The following is a 17,273-nucleotide window of genomic DNA, read 5'->3' as shown; positions in this document are numbered from 1 at the left end:
TAAGGTTCGCCTACCTGTTCGCCTGTTTGTACCGCGGGTAATGAACTGCAGCAATTGCAAGCAACTGGGCCACACAGCCACTTATTGTGGCAATAAAAAACGGTGCGGCAAATGCGAGGGAGAGCATGAGGATGACGCTTGCGGTGGAGAAACTGAGAAGTGTATTTACTGCGGGGGCCCTCCGCATGCTCTTAAGTCATGCCCGGCGTACAAGCAGCGCGGGGATAAAATTAAGCGCTCCCTTAAGGATCGCTCGAGGCACTCTTATGCAGAAATGCTAAAGAATGCTTCGCCATCTGTCCCTTCCGAAAATTCCTTTGCTCTTTTGGCTGGCGTTGAGCAAGAATCTGACGACCCACAAGAGGGAACATCATTGGTTAACCCAGGGGAATCCAGGAAGAGGAGAAATCTAGCCTCCCCTACATTGCCTCGTAAGGGTGCCAAGGTGTCGTCCACTCAGAGTGCGCCAACCGCAATCAATAAATCCAACGGAAGTGATGCACAAACGCCGAAGCAATTTGCTCCAGGACTTGGAAATATTAATTCTAACAAGGAGTACCCACCACTTCCAGGGACACCAAAAACCCCAAGTGTCCCTTTTTTTCAAACAGATACTCAGTCCAGTAGCGGACTAATGAAATTTTCTGACATAGTGGACTTAATTTTCACAGCTTTCAATGTTACTGATCCTCTTAAAAGCCTTCTGATACGTTTTCTCCCTATAGTGCAAACATTTTTGAAGCAGTTGACTACTAAATGGCCCCTCCTTGCAGCGATCGTATCCTTCGATGGCTAAGTCATCGAACGAGGTCACCGATTCGATCACTGTTCTACAGTGGAACAGCAGAAGTATCCTCCCGAAAATCGATTCCTTTAAATTTTTACTAAATAGTTTAAAATGTGATGCTTTCGCATTATGTGAAACTTGGTTAACTTCCGATATAAATCTCAACTTCCACGACTTTAATATAATTCGTCTGGATCGAGAAAACCCCTATGGAGGAGTACTTTTGGGGATCAAAAAGTGCTATTCTTTCAACCGAATTAACCTCCCTTCGACACCAGGCATTGAAATTGTCGCTTGTCAAGTTTTAATCAAAGGTAAAGACCTTTGCATTGCTTCCATCTACATTCCTCCTAGAGCCTCGATAGGGCACCGAACGCTTTGTAATATCACGGAATCCTTACCGGCACCGCGGCTAGTTCTGGGAGACTTTAACTCGCACGGTACGGTATGGGGCTGTCTTCATGATGATAATAGATCAACATTAATCCAAGATCTTTGCGATAATTTCAACATGACCATCTTAAACACGGGAGAAATGACGCGGATTCCTACACCACCAGCACGCGCAAGCGCGTTGGATTTATCTCTATGCTCGACTTCGCTACAGTTAGATTGCACGTGGAAGGTGATCCCTGATCCCCACGGTAGCGACCATTTGCCTATCGTGATTTCAATTGCTAACGGTTCAAGACCATCGGAAACAATCAATGTCTCGTATGACCTCACACGGAACATTGATTGGAAGAGTTACGCGACCGCGATATCCGTTAAAATCGAATCCACTCAAGAACTTCCTCCGGAGGAAGAGTACAGGTTTTTGGCTGGCTTGATTCTCGACAGTGCGAATCAAGCTCAGACTAAACCAGTACCCAGCGCGAATACCCATGGACGCTCTCCCACCCCGTGGTGGGATAAAGAGTGCTCAGAGCTGTACGCGGAAAAGTCCACTGCATATAAGGCCTTCCGGGAAGACGGGTTACCCGCTAGCTATCTACAGTACGCGTCGTTAGAAAGGCGAATGAAGAGTCTAATGAAAGCCAAAAAACGTAGTTATTGGCGCCGGTTCGTCGACGGGTTAACGAGAGAAACAGCGATGAGCACTCTTTGGGGTACGGCTCGACGTATGCGTAACCGTAATAGTACCAACGAGAACGTGGAATATTCAAACCGTTGGATATTTGCTTTCGCCAAGAAGATCTGTCCGGACTCTGTCCCGGTACAGAAAACGTACCGCGCCGCGTCTCCTCACGATACCGCGAACGAAACACCGTTTTCGATGGTGGAGTTCTCACTTGCTCTCTTATCATGCAACAATAACGCCCCAGGGTTAGACAGAATCAAATTCAACTTGCTGAAGAATCTACCTGACACTGCAAAAAGGCGCTTGTTGAATTTATTTAACAAGTTTCTTGAGGGTAACATTGTCCCTCATGACTGGAGGCAAGTGAAGGTCATCGCCATCCAAAAACCAGGAAAACCAGCCTCCGACCACAACTCATATCGGCCGATTGCAATGCTGTCCTGTATTCGGAAGTTGTTCGAGAAAATGATCTTGTTTCGCCTCGACAATTGGGTTGAAGCAAATGGCTTACTGTCAGATACACAATTTGGCTTCCGCAAAGGCAAAGGGACGAACGATTGCCTTGCGTTGCTTTCTACAGAAATCCAAATGGCCTATGCTAACAAAGAGCAGATGGCATCAGTCTTCTTGGATATTAAGGGGGCTTTTGACTCAGTTTCTATCAACATTCTGTCAGAGAAGCTGCACCAGCATGGTCTTTCGCCAATTTTAAATAACTTTTTGCTAAACCTGTTGTCTGAAAAGCACATGCACTTTTCGCATGGCGATTTAACAACATCGCGATTTAGCTACATGGGTCTTCCCCAGGGCTCATGTCTAAGTCCCCTGCTCTACAATTTCTACGTGAATGACATTGACGATTGTCTTGCCAATTCATGCACGCTAAGGCAACTTGCAGACGACGGCGTGGTCTCTGTTACAGGGCCCAAAGCTGCCGATTTGCAAGGACCATTACAAAATACCTTGGACAATTTGTCTGCTTGGGCTCTTCAGCTGGGTATTGAGTTCTCCACGGAGAAAACTGAGTTGGTTGTTTTTTCTAGGAAGCGTGAGCCGGCGCAACTCCAGCTTCTATTAATGGGTGCAACGATCAACCAGGTTTTCACATTTAAATATCTCGGGGTCTGGTTCGACTCTAAAGGTACCTGGGGATGTCACATTAGGTATCTGAAACAGAAATGCCAACAAAGGATCAATTTTCTCCGAACAATAACTGGAACATGGTGGGGTGCTCACCCAGGAGACCTGATCAGGTTGTACCAAACAACGATATTGTCGGTGATGGAGTACGGGTGTTTCTGTTTCCGCTCCGCTGCGAACATACACTTCATCAAACTGGAGAGAATCCAGTATCGTTGCTTGCGCATTGCCTTGGGTTGCATGCACTCGACCCATACGATGAGTCTCGAAGTGCTGGCGGGAGTTCTTCCGCTAAAAAATCGATTTTGGGAACTCTCATATCGATTGCTCATCCGATGCGACATTCTGAACCCGTTGGTGATTGAAAACTTCGAGAGGCTCGTCGAGCTTAATTCTCAAACCCGATTTATGGCCTTGTACTTCGACTATATGGCACAGAGCATTAATCCTTCTTCATATACTCCCAGCCGTGTTCGTTTCCTAGATACTTCTGATTCTACTGTATTCTTCGACACATCCATGAAGGAAGAGATTCGTGGAATCCCGGACCATATACGCCCGCAAGTGATCCCCAATATATTTTATAATAAATTCCGAGAAGGCGACTGTGACAAAATGTTCTACACTGACGGATCAAATCTCGATGGGTCCACTGGCTTCGGTATCTTCAACAATACTATCACCGCTTCATTCAAGCTCAATGATCCCGCTTCAGTTTACGTCGCAGAGTTAGCTGCAATTCAGTACACCCTTGAGATCATCGACACTCTGCCCACAGATCACTACTTCATCATTTCGGACAGCCTCAGCTCCATCGAGGCTCTTCGTGCGATGAAGCCCAAAAAGCAGTTCCCATATTTCCTGGGGAAGATACGGGAGTCCTTGTGTACGTTATCTGAAAAATCTTATCAAATTTCCTTTGTTTGGGTCCCCTCTCATTGCTCTATCCCGGGCAATGAAAAGGCCGACTCATTAGCAAAGGTGGGCGCATTAAATGGTGACATATACGAAAGACCAATCTGCTTCAACGAATTTTTTAGTATTTGTCGTCAGAGGACGCTCAACAGTTGGCAAACCTCGTGGAGCAATGGTGAACTTGGACGATGGCTACATTCCATTATCCCAAAGGTATCAACGAAGCCTTGGTTCAGGGGGATGGATGTGGGTCGGGATTTTATTCGTGTAATGTCCCGACTTATGTCCAACCACTACACCTTGGATGCGCATCTGCGGCGTATTGGGCTTGCGGAGAGTAGTCTGTGCGCTTGTGACGAGGGCTATCACGACATCGAGCACGTTGTCTGGGTATGCGCCGGGTACTTGGACGCCAGGTCTCAGTTAAAGGATTCCCTTCGGGCCCGAGGTAGACCACCCAATGTCCCAGTCCGAGATATACTGGCAAATCGTGATTTCCCCTATATGTCCCTTATTTATACTTTCATAAAAACGACAAATATCCCAATTTAGCCCCTCTCTTTTTATTTCTCGTTTTAGAAGCTTTCTCTTGCCTTGTGGGACCGATCAGCTCCAGACTGCAACTATGTAACCGCCGTCGCACTTACCACTACGGAAACTGAAGCGAGAGCGACTCAAGGTCCGATGACTTTTGAAGGATTCCCCGCGGGTCCGAAGAATACCATCCGCCAATCCGACCTACTAGACTGAGGCGGTAATCTTTCGCTGATCTCCCGTTTGAGCGAAAGTTGCAAGTTTTGCTCTTCTCTCCCGGTCACCATCTACGCTTTCTCTCCCCTGTCCTTGATACAACTGCTTCTACAGCCCCCCTCTGAATATCTTGACCAAGCATAAGTCTCCGCTAAAATTTTTATTCTGTATTCCTAGTTTTAAGATAGTTGTAATTTTACCTCTTTGTTAAAACTATTGTCCCCCATCTTGTAAATAGAATTGTATCCCTAGTCTTAAAACACCTGCGAATTTTCTCATAAATATTTGTTCCCCCTTTTGTGTACCAAACTATATTGTTAGTTTTAAGATAACTGTAAATATTTCCTAAAAATTATTACTATTGAATTCCTTGTTTTAAAATTTTTTCATAAAAAAAATCTTTCGCCCCCTCTCTTGTATATAGAATCTTATTTCTAGTCTTAAGATAGCTGTAAAATTTTTCTTTTTTTAAAAAAAAATATTTCAACATTGTAACCTCCTAGTTTTAAAATATACAAAATGTAAAAACAAAAGAATTTGGCACCGCCAAGCTAACGCATTTGTGCCTATCAAATAAACGAAATGAATAAAAAAAAAAAAAATTGAAAACTCATTGAGATGGTGAAATATTTCATTGATAAAAAATAAGTAATCAATTTGATGTTTGTCAAAGAAATAGAAACAAACATTTTGTAAGCTAAAAATGTAATCACATCAAAATGAGATCAAAATATGATGTCATATCTGGAAAAATTTAAACTGATATCCAAATAAGATTTCAATTTGATGCTTGATATCAAAATATGTGTCCATTTGCTGTAATTTTGATGTTGGACTTTGCTCGGGTTTTTGGCCCAGTATTGGCTTCGGTTCATTGGGTTTGCGTACCTTCGTCTACAGGGGGTTTTCGATCCTCTACTTGCGTATCAGTTCGTGAGGGGAGCACGCCGTTTGGCATAAGTTTGTTTGGGATAAGTTAATTTGGCATAATGTTCATTTGGCATAACAGCAGCTGACACGTTTGGCATAATGGTCATTTGGCTTAATGGTTATTTGGCATGATAGTCATTTGGCATAATGGTCATTTGGCATGATGGTCATTTGGCATGATGGTCATTTGGCATGATGGTCATTTGTAATAATTTGAAATATACATTAAATTCTCTGTTATTAGGCGTTGACGCCTAATGTGGCTATGCCACATCGCTCCGCTCCGTCGGACTTAAACTAGTTGATAGCCCCTATGTTTGAGTAATCCGGGCAAACGATTGGATCACTGGTTTGCTTGAAAGGGGCCGACGGCTGGTCGGCCAGCACCAAACCCGGATGGTCTCGCTTTTGCGACCAAGCCAAGCGTTGGAAAGAAGAATCAACCCTTTATGTTTTTGGTAAACCAAGCAAACAGCTTCAACAGTTTGCTTGCGAGCCTCTTTGGCATGAAGATTCAAAGAACTGTTCATGTTTGCAAGAAGGAGTCAATCGCAAAGTTTTGGTAAACCGGGAAAACGAGTGTCGACGCAAGTCTACTTGCAGGGGGCTACTTGGTTTACAAATTTAATAAACAGCTCATGACTGAAAGAAGGAATCAACCCTTACGTTTCTGGCAAATATATACATATATTTTTCAAATAAATTAGGGTTAATTCCTTTTTTCAGACATGAGCAATCCTATGAATTTGTATAGCCTTCGCAAGTAAACTAGTGATCCACTCGTTCACCCGGTTTACTGAAGCTTAGGGGTTGATTGCTTCTTTTAAATATGAGTAGTTCTTTGAATCTATATACCAAATAGCCCTTGGCTTTGTTGTATAACCGAAACCACGGATCCGAAGCGGTACAAAGCCGCTGAGGATCCGCCGGGTGTGGTGGCCGCCGACCCGCCGTCGGAACCGGCGACCTTCACAAGCAAACCCAAGATCCACTCGTTTGCCCGGGTTACTCAAACATAGGGACTATCAAGTAGTTTAAGTCCGATGGAGCAGAGGGATGTAGGATAGCACCATACTTACAGCGATGTGGCATAACCACATTTTGCGTTAACGCTTAATGTAACAGAAATTTCAATATATATTTCAAATTATGCCAAACGACCATTATGACAAATGAAGATTTTGCCAAACGAAAGAATGTGTCACCTGCTGTTATACCAAATGAACTGAAGCCAACCGAACTTATGTCAAACAAATTTATGCCAAACGACGTGCTCCCATTCGAGAGCCGCATACGGCTTTTATGTATTGCTCGCGAGACGGGCTATCACCGATGCACTCGTTACCGTTGCAGCAGGTGGTCCGTGTTGGGTCACCCACAGGAGCTTTTTCAGGCCATGCTTGCCTAGAACTTTCATGTTCGGCGAGGACCGGGGCACCCTTCAATTGACGCATTCTAGCCTTTCCGAATACGTAGTTCAGCAGGCTGTGTTGGGAGGTTATCAGTTACACTGAAGCCTCATCTACCGCTATCAGAAGCTCTACCGTTTCTGTGCAGAAATTGTCGTTCTGATTCTACACCAGGCGGAGGATGTTCCCATTGGAACTGTCGGGAAAATAGTCGATGTAAAGCGCATGTTTTGGAAACTGTGACTCTTCAACGGCTTCCAATGAAGCGCCTTCCCAGGGCTTGATCGCAGCTGTGGAATCCTGCAGCCACTTAGCTGTGTGTTTATATGCACTGGCGATTTCGAGATACCCTTGTTTGTGGGTGTACTCCCTAAACTTGGGTTTCGTATTGCTTGAGCCCTGCTCCATGACGCTAACAATCAGCGCGTATCGAGTAGCATTCAGCTGTTCATGGCTGATGGTATTTGCAGGGTTTGACAATTTCGTGGAAGGTTGGGTGCTGATCAGTTTTTAGTGTCTGTCTAGAATCCTGTCCCTTGATTTTTTTTCGGTTGGGGTTCCTTCGCGCACCCACTATTGTTTGGCAACTCAGTGTCCATCGAACGCTGTCGTTTGGTTGAGGATCCCTATTGGGACTTTTGCTAGGTCTAGCGTTTCAGCGGGTTTGTGGTCGCTTCTCAGCAGCCACCCATAGCGTTTCTTCGCCAATTCCGATTAAGTGGCGAGTTTCTCGTGTTCCTCTTGTTTTGTTCTCGGACCCCTTCGTCCCACCGGTTGCTCCGCCGGACTGATCTATGTCCTCCTTCGCCACTGTCCAATCCTCGTCTTTAGCTGGAGAGTTGAGAATGAACGAAGTGCAGCACACAACCTATTTCAACGAGTCACTATTTGGCAGCTCCCCAAGTTTGCTTTCCGCGTAATCTTTCTCCTTTTCCATATCCATCGACGCAATCTCCTCCAAACTCATGTTTACAGTGTTCTTAGTGTTCTCCGTTTTGTAACTGTGGGGTGTGCCCGGGTGCCCAACAGGCTCCGTGCGTGGCTTGGTATTTGTTATCTCTTCGAATCCCAGTCCTAGTTTTACCTAGGGCTGGGGATCAAAGTGTTGATGTATCCCCCCGCCATTCATTCCTCGGCACGGGTCGCGTCAGATCTTGGATGGGGTGATAAATTTTACGGTATGGGTTTTGAGGCACACCCGTTGGCACCCTCTCATTCCGGTTATACAGCAGAAAGCTGATAGCACCCAGCCGTCGCCGGTCTAACGACCAAATGTCATAGACTCACGTGGAGGCATGAGATAGGAAACTTGTGGGTACTGTGTTATCTGGTACAGCTTTTGTTAATCGCCTCTTACGATATGGGAACAGAAACCAAGTCAATTCTTTGCTAAAATACTGCGAGAAATTTCAGCCACCGGATGCCACACGGCTCAATATTACACATATCTTAAGATCACATAAGATGATATGATTCACACTACCCCACTTGTGTTAGTGATCCGTGCACTTATTTTCCTTTCTTCTACCTTGATTTACAGGATGGCCATATAGCTTTAACGGATTTTGGATTGTCAAAACAGCCGCTGGACGGTTCGAAAACTTACAGTTTTTGTGGCACGGTAGAATACATGGCTCCGGAAGTGGTTAATCGGAAAGGACACACGTTCGCAGCCGACTGGTGGTCCTTTGGTGTGCTCATGGTAAGATGCAGTGAGGCTTCTATCGATATCGTTTATTGCTTACAAAATTTTTCCCTTCCAGTTTGAAATGCTGACCGGAAATCTTCCCTTTCACGGAAGCAATCGCAATGATACGATGAACCAAATCCTGAAGACGAAACTTGGAATGCCGGAAAATCTAAGTCCAGAAGCGCAGAGCTTACTGAGGGCACTGTTTAAGCGGAATCCTCAGAACCGGTTGGGTGTAGGTCCGAATGGAATTGATGATATCAAGCGGCACGAGTTTTTTGCCAACGTCGACTGGGATGCGTTTGATCGAAAAGAGGTCCGACCGCCATTTATTCCGGCCGTTTCTAGGGATGATGCATTCTACTTCGACTCGGAATATACAAATAAGTCGCCAAAGTTAGTATTCTAACGAAATACGAAAGTAGATGAGAGGATTACAATTTTTTATTTATATTTTTAAAAGGGATTCTCCAGGAGGACCAGTCAGTGCCAGTGCTCACGAGATTTTCCGAGGTTTCAGCTTCGTAGCTCCAGGATTGTATGATGATACACCAAACTTTGCCAACGGGAGTGGCAGTTTGATGAATCAACAACCAACAACCCGGTCACCGTTCTCTAATGAAATTCCAGGAGTAAAACCAGGTGCTTTTGGTGACGAGTATACGTTGATGCAAGAACTAGGCCGGGGAACGTTTTCGATTTGCAGGCTCTGCGAAAGTCGAACTACAAAGAAACACTATGCCGTTAAGGTGAAAATATAACACTAAGTGTGTGACCTCTTTGTTCAACAAGTTGTCTTTTCCAGATTATTGATAAATCAAGCCATGATTGCCGAGAGGAGGTTGAAATTTTGTTGCGCTACGGTAACCATCCGCACATCGTTTCACTGTACGGCGTGCACGAAGACATTACCTACGTCTATCTGGTGATGGAGTTGTTGAAAGGAGGTGAACTACTTGACAGAATCCTTGCTATACAATTCATGACCGAAATGGAAGCCAGTGCGGTGCTAAAAACCGTGGTTTCGGCCGTTGCATACCTACATGAGCATGGGGTCGTACATCGAGACCTGAAACCGTCAAATTTGTTGTACGCTTCAGCGAATCATACACCTGAATCGTTAAAATTGTGTGACCTGGGCTTTGCAAAACAACTGCGAGCAGACAACGGATTACTGATGACTCCATGCTACACGGCAAACTTTGTAGCCCCGGAGGTACTGAAAAAGCAAGGGTACGATTTGGCATGCGATATTTGGTCGCTTGGTGTGCTGCTTTACATTATGCTAGATGGAAAAACTCCGTTCGCAAGCACGCCGAACGATTCACCGGATATGATTTTGGCGAGGATAGGTTCAGGGAAAGTGGATTTGGAATCGGGGGTAAGTTGGCGACCTATTACCGTCCTTTTTGTTATGTACCGTTGATGTGAAAATTATTTTGAATATATATTGTGTGACACTATAACAGAAAAAGAACGAAGAAGACCTCCGTTTCCAAAAGATTGAATAAAGGATTTTTTTCTTGCAGAAATGGCCCAGCATATCGGAGGAAGTGAAAGACCTGCTCCGTCAGATGTTACACATTATCCCGCAACGAAGGCCAACAGCCGCACAGATTTTGAGGCATCCTTGGCTATCTCGATCACGGCACTTATACAATCAAGTCGGAATGCAGCAGCAGGCCTTGCAGACGATTCTGACTGCGGACATGGCAGCTGGACCCGGAACGGTACCATCTGCGTCAACGGTCTGTACCTTCTGTCCGGCGGACAACACAGAAGCCATTAAGGGAGCCGTACATGCCACGTTTCGAGCTATCTCCTCACCCCAGGCAGCGAACCTTGGACCGGTTGGGATGTCGGATTTGGCGAGACGGAGAAAAGACAAAATGAATCATTCGTAATTGCGGATGTGTGCGTAGGTGTGTGTGTTTCACAAATTGTGTGTGATTGTATATCATGGGTATTGCGTGTGAATTAAATGTGTTATTTTGTGGCGCACGTTCGGCGGGTGGATCGACATCTGCACTCGTCGTCAAGTGATGTTACTAGTTTTGCGCAGGGATGAGTTTGCGTAACTAAATCCGCATAGTGACTGCTAATGTGCATAGTATTTCAAACCACACATGGAAGAACACTCTTTTTACAGTCCTTCCTTTGGAACGGGATTGCTTTCAGTCACATTAGGAGACATTTTTTAATCTAACCAGGAAACTTTAAAAACTAGGCAAAACATTTACATTTACATTGAACATAAATGAAGCTTTTATTAATCACAGATGTAATAAAATTATACTTTACTACAAAAAACATAACTTATTCAGTTTTGTTTAGAAACCACCAATAGAGCAATGTTTGATAAAATCAATATTAAATCAATGCAGCAACACAGTATAATTTGGTTTATCGTAGATCAATAGTTGAATCAGTAAATTATTGTAAAATCTCTAAGTGGCGCTTTTATAAAGTGCTTTCTGTGCATTTCTATCATTACTGTTATTATATCAGTCTGTACGTGGTTTCTACATGTTTTGCAGTTACAGCGAACGCACCTTTGGAAGTTATTTAATGTCTAAATATGAGACCGAACTATTAAAAACAAAAAAATCGTCTTTAGTCTGTTGTGCAAGGGAAAAAAAAGGTTGATCACTGTAGTAAAGCAACACAAATCTGTCGAAGTTTCGTATCGGTACTCTGCGCCCGCTGTTTATCAGTGATGCTTTTGGATGTACAACCGCTTCGTCGCTTTAATTAGACGTACAAAAGAACAAAATGGAATAGTAGAACCTAAGACAAATTTACTTCACAGAAAATAAAAGTTCAATTAATATTTTAAAGCATTTACTCTAAGCAAGCAAAGCAACATTTTTTGTTGGGAAAACAACAAATATTGTCTACAAACAGGAACTAACACTCTTAACTTTTCCGACACGTTTGCCAAAACCATACACACCAGCAGCGGTGAGGATAGATATGAAAAATAACAATTAACTATGTTTACAATAATAACCGTGCCATACATTGTGACTAAACCTACAAAACAAAGAAAAATCTTATTAAATTATCAATTTGGGAGAGGATTGAGCACCAGTCGCGCATACTCGGGGTAATCCGCCGTAGCCATACAAAGAAGGTCATATTCTCGGTGTGTTTGGAAATATTTATTTAGTCTTTTGGATTCGAACGTGTCAAACATACTAATACTTATGAGGGCATAGAAGTGATATGTGATAGGCGTGTTATGTTTTTTTTTATTGTTTATTTACTATTCGCAAAATATTGTTTAACTGATATGTTTTTAGTGACAATAATTTTACATTGCTTTTACTAGTTTATCGCAAATCCTACTGGTACTAGGAAAAGGTATTAAGTTTTAGTCCCATTTATACTATTTGTTCAAATTTCAGAATAGAAAGCTTTTGAAAAGGGCTTATAAACACATTTTACTGTAATTATCATGAAGATTTACATTTTTTGTAGCAAGTTGATGAGGAAAGTCGAACATCAGTAATAATTTAGTAAACTTTCAGTACACGTTATAAAATGGAGTCTCCCTCTTGCAAATTTATGAAAGTATTTTTTGATTGCAGTGCGGATACATATTTGTTAGTAAATGAAAACGCTAATCCATAATGGTAATAAGTTCAATGCATTATAAAAAAATCAAGATATGAATAATAAAGTATACAGGTAAACATATTAGAAAATTTTATTTATTTTGCAGCTGGTTTGTGCAATTTTGGTTGGATCCATTTTATATTAACAAAATTTAAATTTAATTTAACCAAGTAATAGTAATAGTCAAAAAGCATTAAATATATAAAATAGCGTCACCAAATTGCATGAGAACGCACTCCAAGACCATATTTCCATAACCAATATCAATATATCAACCGTACAAGTTTTACCCTCTTTCTGATCGCTCAGAATCAGTGCTGAGAAAATCACCAAAAATAAAAAAATCATTAGTGATAATTATTACTGCGGATCATGCTGTGCTATGATGACAACCATAAAAAATCGCTAGTGATTTTCTCTGAAGCGATACCCAAGTAAACAAAAGCATTAAGTTATTGCACTATATTGGCTATGCATTTACACTAATGTTGAATTCAAACTCCATTACAGCATTAGCAATGCATTAGGATCAATAATGCATAAATGCACACCCGAAATATAGCTTCAAGGATCTTTAAAGCATGTATGCTTTACATGTGCATTTAGTGCCATTAAAGAGCAAATAGAAAGCCTAAGTTAATCGCAGCAATCGATGAGCGCGCATTCAATGTTTTTTTCCGCTCTGTCAAGTTTCATTTTAAAATATTTATAAAATCATAGTCCAAAATTTTATCGCAAAAATCGTAATCGTAGTGAAAACACATTTCGTCCTGGTCAGCGTCTAGTAGTTTGTAATACGTTTGGTGTGCACATATTTAATTGGGCAGTATTAGATAGTGTCAAAACCCTCATTGTTGCGTCTGCCAACCAAGTGGTAGTTTTAAGGTGAAGATATGTGGAAGCCACGTTGCTAGGCACCGACTCGCTTGTTTACATTGAGAAAAACTGAAATCTAAAGTGAAAATTCAAACGCACAAATGAGAGTTTCCGAACATTTTCCTTTGGTCATCTGTACGTTGGCAGAAAATTTGAAGTTTCGTTAGTAAACGATTAAAGTTTCGCGAGTGTTTTTGCAGTGGTGTGTGAATAAAGTGCATTTGAAAAAGTGCATTGAAAACGAGAAGAAGAAAATTAGAGTGTTACGAAAAGAAACTCCAAGTGAAGAGGGGTGATATTTTCGCACAAAATATGAGCTACAGATGGCATTCCGTCAGAAACTCGGATTGATTGTATAGGAAAATGTTCTAGCTTCCTTAAGTAGCAGTTTCGTGGGACACCAGCAAGGTTAGTGTGTTGAAAAACGTATTTTTATATTTGCTCATGTCAGATACATGGTTAGGCGAGGGAGAGGGGTGTGTGCGGTGTAGCAGTTATGTTGTGGCTCGCGTGTATAATGTCCTTAAGGGGCCACATCGTCATACAATGAAGCAATCGCTTTCTGAACCAAAATAGTCAATCTGGAACAAACGAATTTTTGGATGATTACGAAGCTACTCTCGGTGCTTGAAGAAACTTCTGGTAGCGGAGAACTGAGTAAGAGCTTTCCGATTTATTTATATAAAGTGAATTTTTGTAAGTGGGGCACATTTCGATCGCTTATTGATATCTCCGTTATCTATGAAAACTGTTTCGGTTCCGATCGTTTTCCGTAAGTAGATGACAGGATTATGTAACATTGCTACTGTGATCGGTATTGAATTACAGCGGTTATTCCGAAAGTGCAGTTTTTGCCAAGAGTCCATGCACGACAATTCCTGGTTTGGGAAAAATTGAATAACTTCGCGATTTTTAGACTTATTTTTATGACAGAAATGTTATTGGACGCGGAATTAAATATCCTTTCGAAATATTATTAGAAGTAGGACGTGCATTTGAGAAAATGTTGCATGTTTTTTAGGAAAAAAATCTCAAAGAATGGCAATTTTCATATTGTTGTCCAAAAATTGCGCATTATTTTTTACAAAACATCATCATAAAATCGAAAATCGGCAGAAAAATGACAACGGAGCTAATTTTTGAATGCGAAAAGTCCCAAAAAATGGTTTTTTTTGCTATAAATAAAGATTTATGGAGTGTACAATATTTTTCAAACATTTTTGCCTTTCTCATATAGAAAGGTTATGCAATCACTCTGAAAAACGTCAACCTAATAATTTTTTTTTTCGACTCGCATAGGGTTTCTGGATTTTAACAGGGGCGTAGTTGATGGTTTACGGATGGTCCTTTAAAAATCTCCTTAAATCACCCCTCAGACCACCACCCCATCCAGCCCTCATACCCCTCCCTTTCAACCCCATCATCTTTAAACCACCACTATATCACAAAGCATACCAATTTAAGCTGGGGAGTCGTTCGTTCATGGGACTTTCGCCCTCTTCACATACCCACCCCCGCATGACAAAATGAGTTAGCAAGCAGATAACATTGATCTAATGCTGATTAGGCTAATGGAGTATGATATTTTTTTGTTTCAAGTGTTTCACCGTCGACACGTAGCTCATCAAGTTCGTGGCTGGCATGCCATTGTGTATAAGTGCAAAGTGTACTAAGAATGTAATGGACATTTCCACGATTATGTTGAACATAAAAAGCCTCCGTGCCATAGTTTAGAGAAATGAGAAAGGCACAATTGCACCGCTAGGTGGATTAAAACAGGTTTTTTGTATTACATTTGATGAGTCCAACAAGCTATACCAGGTCTCTTGAAAAGTTCAAAATCACTGTAGCACCGTGTTAACGACTCGTCGTTTATAGAAATACATCTACACAAAGTACATACCGTCAGTATAAATTTTTAATTTTCATATTTCGAAACCGGCACTTCAATTAAAATTCAGCTGCCCTCAATAATATTAATTTTTCAAAGGGCTTGATAAAAATGTAAGCACAAAAAAGCGTTGAAATGAAATCGCAGCTCCTGATATCACGTTATCTCTGAAGTGCATGCGTGCATAGTTCCAAACTTTACTTCGACATCGACTTTTTCTAAAGGTGACTTCCCATTAGGGGAATTATGGTTAAAACCGACACCTTAAGCTTAACACTTTTTCTAAGTTGCCACAAAACCAAAAAAATTATAATTTTAATGCACAATTCTTCTTCAGAAAATTCTTAACAAGACTTAATTTTTTCAGCGCTTCGAAAAATAAATTTCATTAAAAATTATTGGTTGTAAAACTTGGAAAACAAAGTGACACTGCGGGTAAAACCGACACCCTATAGGGGTAAGATCGACACTCCCTTTAATTTATTTTCTCTTCACTTTATTAAAATCTTTATCTTTATTAAAAATTAGATATATGCGTGATTAATAAAGTGTGACTATGTATGGTGCAAATATGTGCTTTTTATTACTTCATCATGTAGTGAGGGGAAGAAAGTTCGAAAGCGTAGTACTATAAATGAGTATTTTATGCTATAGGATTATTTATTGATATGAGTATTTCCAAATAATCCTTGCGCACATCATTGCAACCTTCAGTGTCATTTTATTTCGTAAGAGAAGATTTGTAAGCGTTCTACGTTCTGCTAATTGGATTCATTCACTTATAAGTGACACACACACTTCTTAGTAAAACTATCTTTTTCAGATTTGATTTTTCGGACTCTGATCATCAACGATCTATTGGGGTATACATAATATCATTGTCTCATTGTGATAAAGTTCGTCTATGACAAACCAAGAGAACACTAGAAATTCGGTTTGATGAGCTTTTTGCAGAAATAGCAAAAGCTTCCATAGAATCAGTTAAGCAAAAATTCCAATTTTTGATTTTTAAAGAGACTTATAAGAAATAAACACAATAAAAGTATTTCTGTGTATTTCAGCTATTACTATAGTGTGCTAATAGTGTAATTGAAGTGTCACAAAGATCCCCAGCCTTTTGTAATGAATCGCAAGTAAACACAACCATCTTAACAGTGTGTCGGTTTTACCCTAACCAAAGGGTGTCGGTTTTACCCCAACAGCGCACATTTTTTTATGAAAGCAATTAAAAATATTGAATTTCTCAAACTCGTCTTCAATGCACCTAGTTGATCATAGGAAAGGCCGATAATAATAGGTACTGAAAAATGGGGTGATTTGAAAAGTTTTTGTTCGGTTAAAACCTTAAAATCTATCAACGAAATTTTACATCCAGACGAGTATGAAAGCTGCTGTCGTATGTTTTGTTTATTTTTATGACATTCGGCGCACTAACGTAAATCCAATTTTTCTTCAAATGCTCTACATAAACGTACTAATAATAATGTATCATTATGAAATGAATAAAAATTTGATTTCTAGGAAAAGTTGTGGGGTGTCGGTTTTTCCCACAATTCCCCTACGTATTAATGCCCATGGAGTATTTAGCAAAGTTCGGTGTAATTTATGCGAACAAGCAAACTATATTTTGTCGTCCCGAGAAGACTGATCGTTGGAGGGTTTCTAACTTTTTTGTTCACGTCAAGAACGTCCATAAGGTAGAATTTGTGACTACGATGAATAGCCAAAAGCGTCCGTTCGCTGCTATATTCAGCTCGAAACTGGTTGACGACGAGGCGTCAAAGCGACAAATGACGGACGCGTTGTATACCGAATCTATGGTCGTTGAGACTCTGGATGATAACATGTCGGACAAAATCAGTCCTTATCAGTGGAGTACTGAATCAGATGAACCGACACAATTTGAGGCTAGGTGTACGTCATTTTCTAACGATGAACCGGTTATGTCAGATCTTGTTACAGTTGACATAACTCAAATGTCCCACGATACATTGTGCTGTGATGAAGAATCCGGCAATGGCGAAATTCGTGAGTCCCTCGTTGCCACTTGTTCATATGATGCCCAGTTAAACTTGGATCGTGCTACGGAACGGCCGACCGCAGCACCAGAGATTTAGAGGGCCGCACCATCACTTTTTCAAATACAATCGACATATTATCAAATGTGTCATCTCGTAGCGCCAAAA

General features: G+C 41.4%; 1 protein-coding gene across 4 annotated transcripts in view; it reads left to right on the top strand.

Annotated features, from left to right (window-relative positions):
* LOC131684530 (ribosomal protein S6 kinase 2 beta) overlaps positions 1-12,409 on the top strand; it is a 102,383-nt gene extending 89,974 nt beyond the window's left edge. For all 4 annotated transcript variants that reach the window (XM_058967492.1, XM_058967491.1, XM_058967490.1 and 1 more), the window contains 5 exons: positions 8,553-8,714; positions 8,776-9,098; positions 9,166-9,451; positions 9,508-10,083; positions 10,232-12,409. In XM_058967492.1, coding sequence (XP_058823475.1) covers positions 8,553-8,714; positions 8,776-9,098; positions 9,166-9,451; positions 9,508-10,083; positions 10,232-10,606 — 1,722 coding nt within the window. In that variant the 3' untranslated portion in view covers positions 10,607-12,409. The remainder of the gene's footprint in view (positions 1-8,552; positions 8,715-8,775; positions 9,099-9,165; positions 9,452-9,507; positions 10,084-10,231) is intronic.
* The last annotated feature ends 4,864 nt before the right edge of the window (positions 12,410-17,273 follow it).

Source organism: Topomyia yanbarensis, chromosome 2 (genome assembly GCF_030247195.1).
Source record: "Topomyia yanbarensis strain Yona2022 chromosome 2, ASM3024719v1, whole genome shotgun sequence".
In the NCBI taxonomy this organism is placed as follows: Eukaryota; Metazoa; Arthropoda; class Insecta; order Diptera; family Culicidae; genus Topomyia; species Topomyia yanbarensis.
This window is presented reverse-complemented; position numbering and strand designations above follow the sequence as displayed.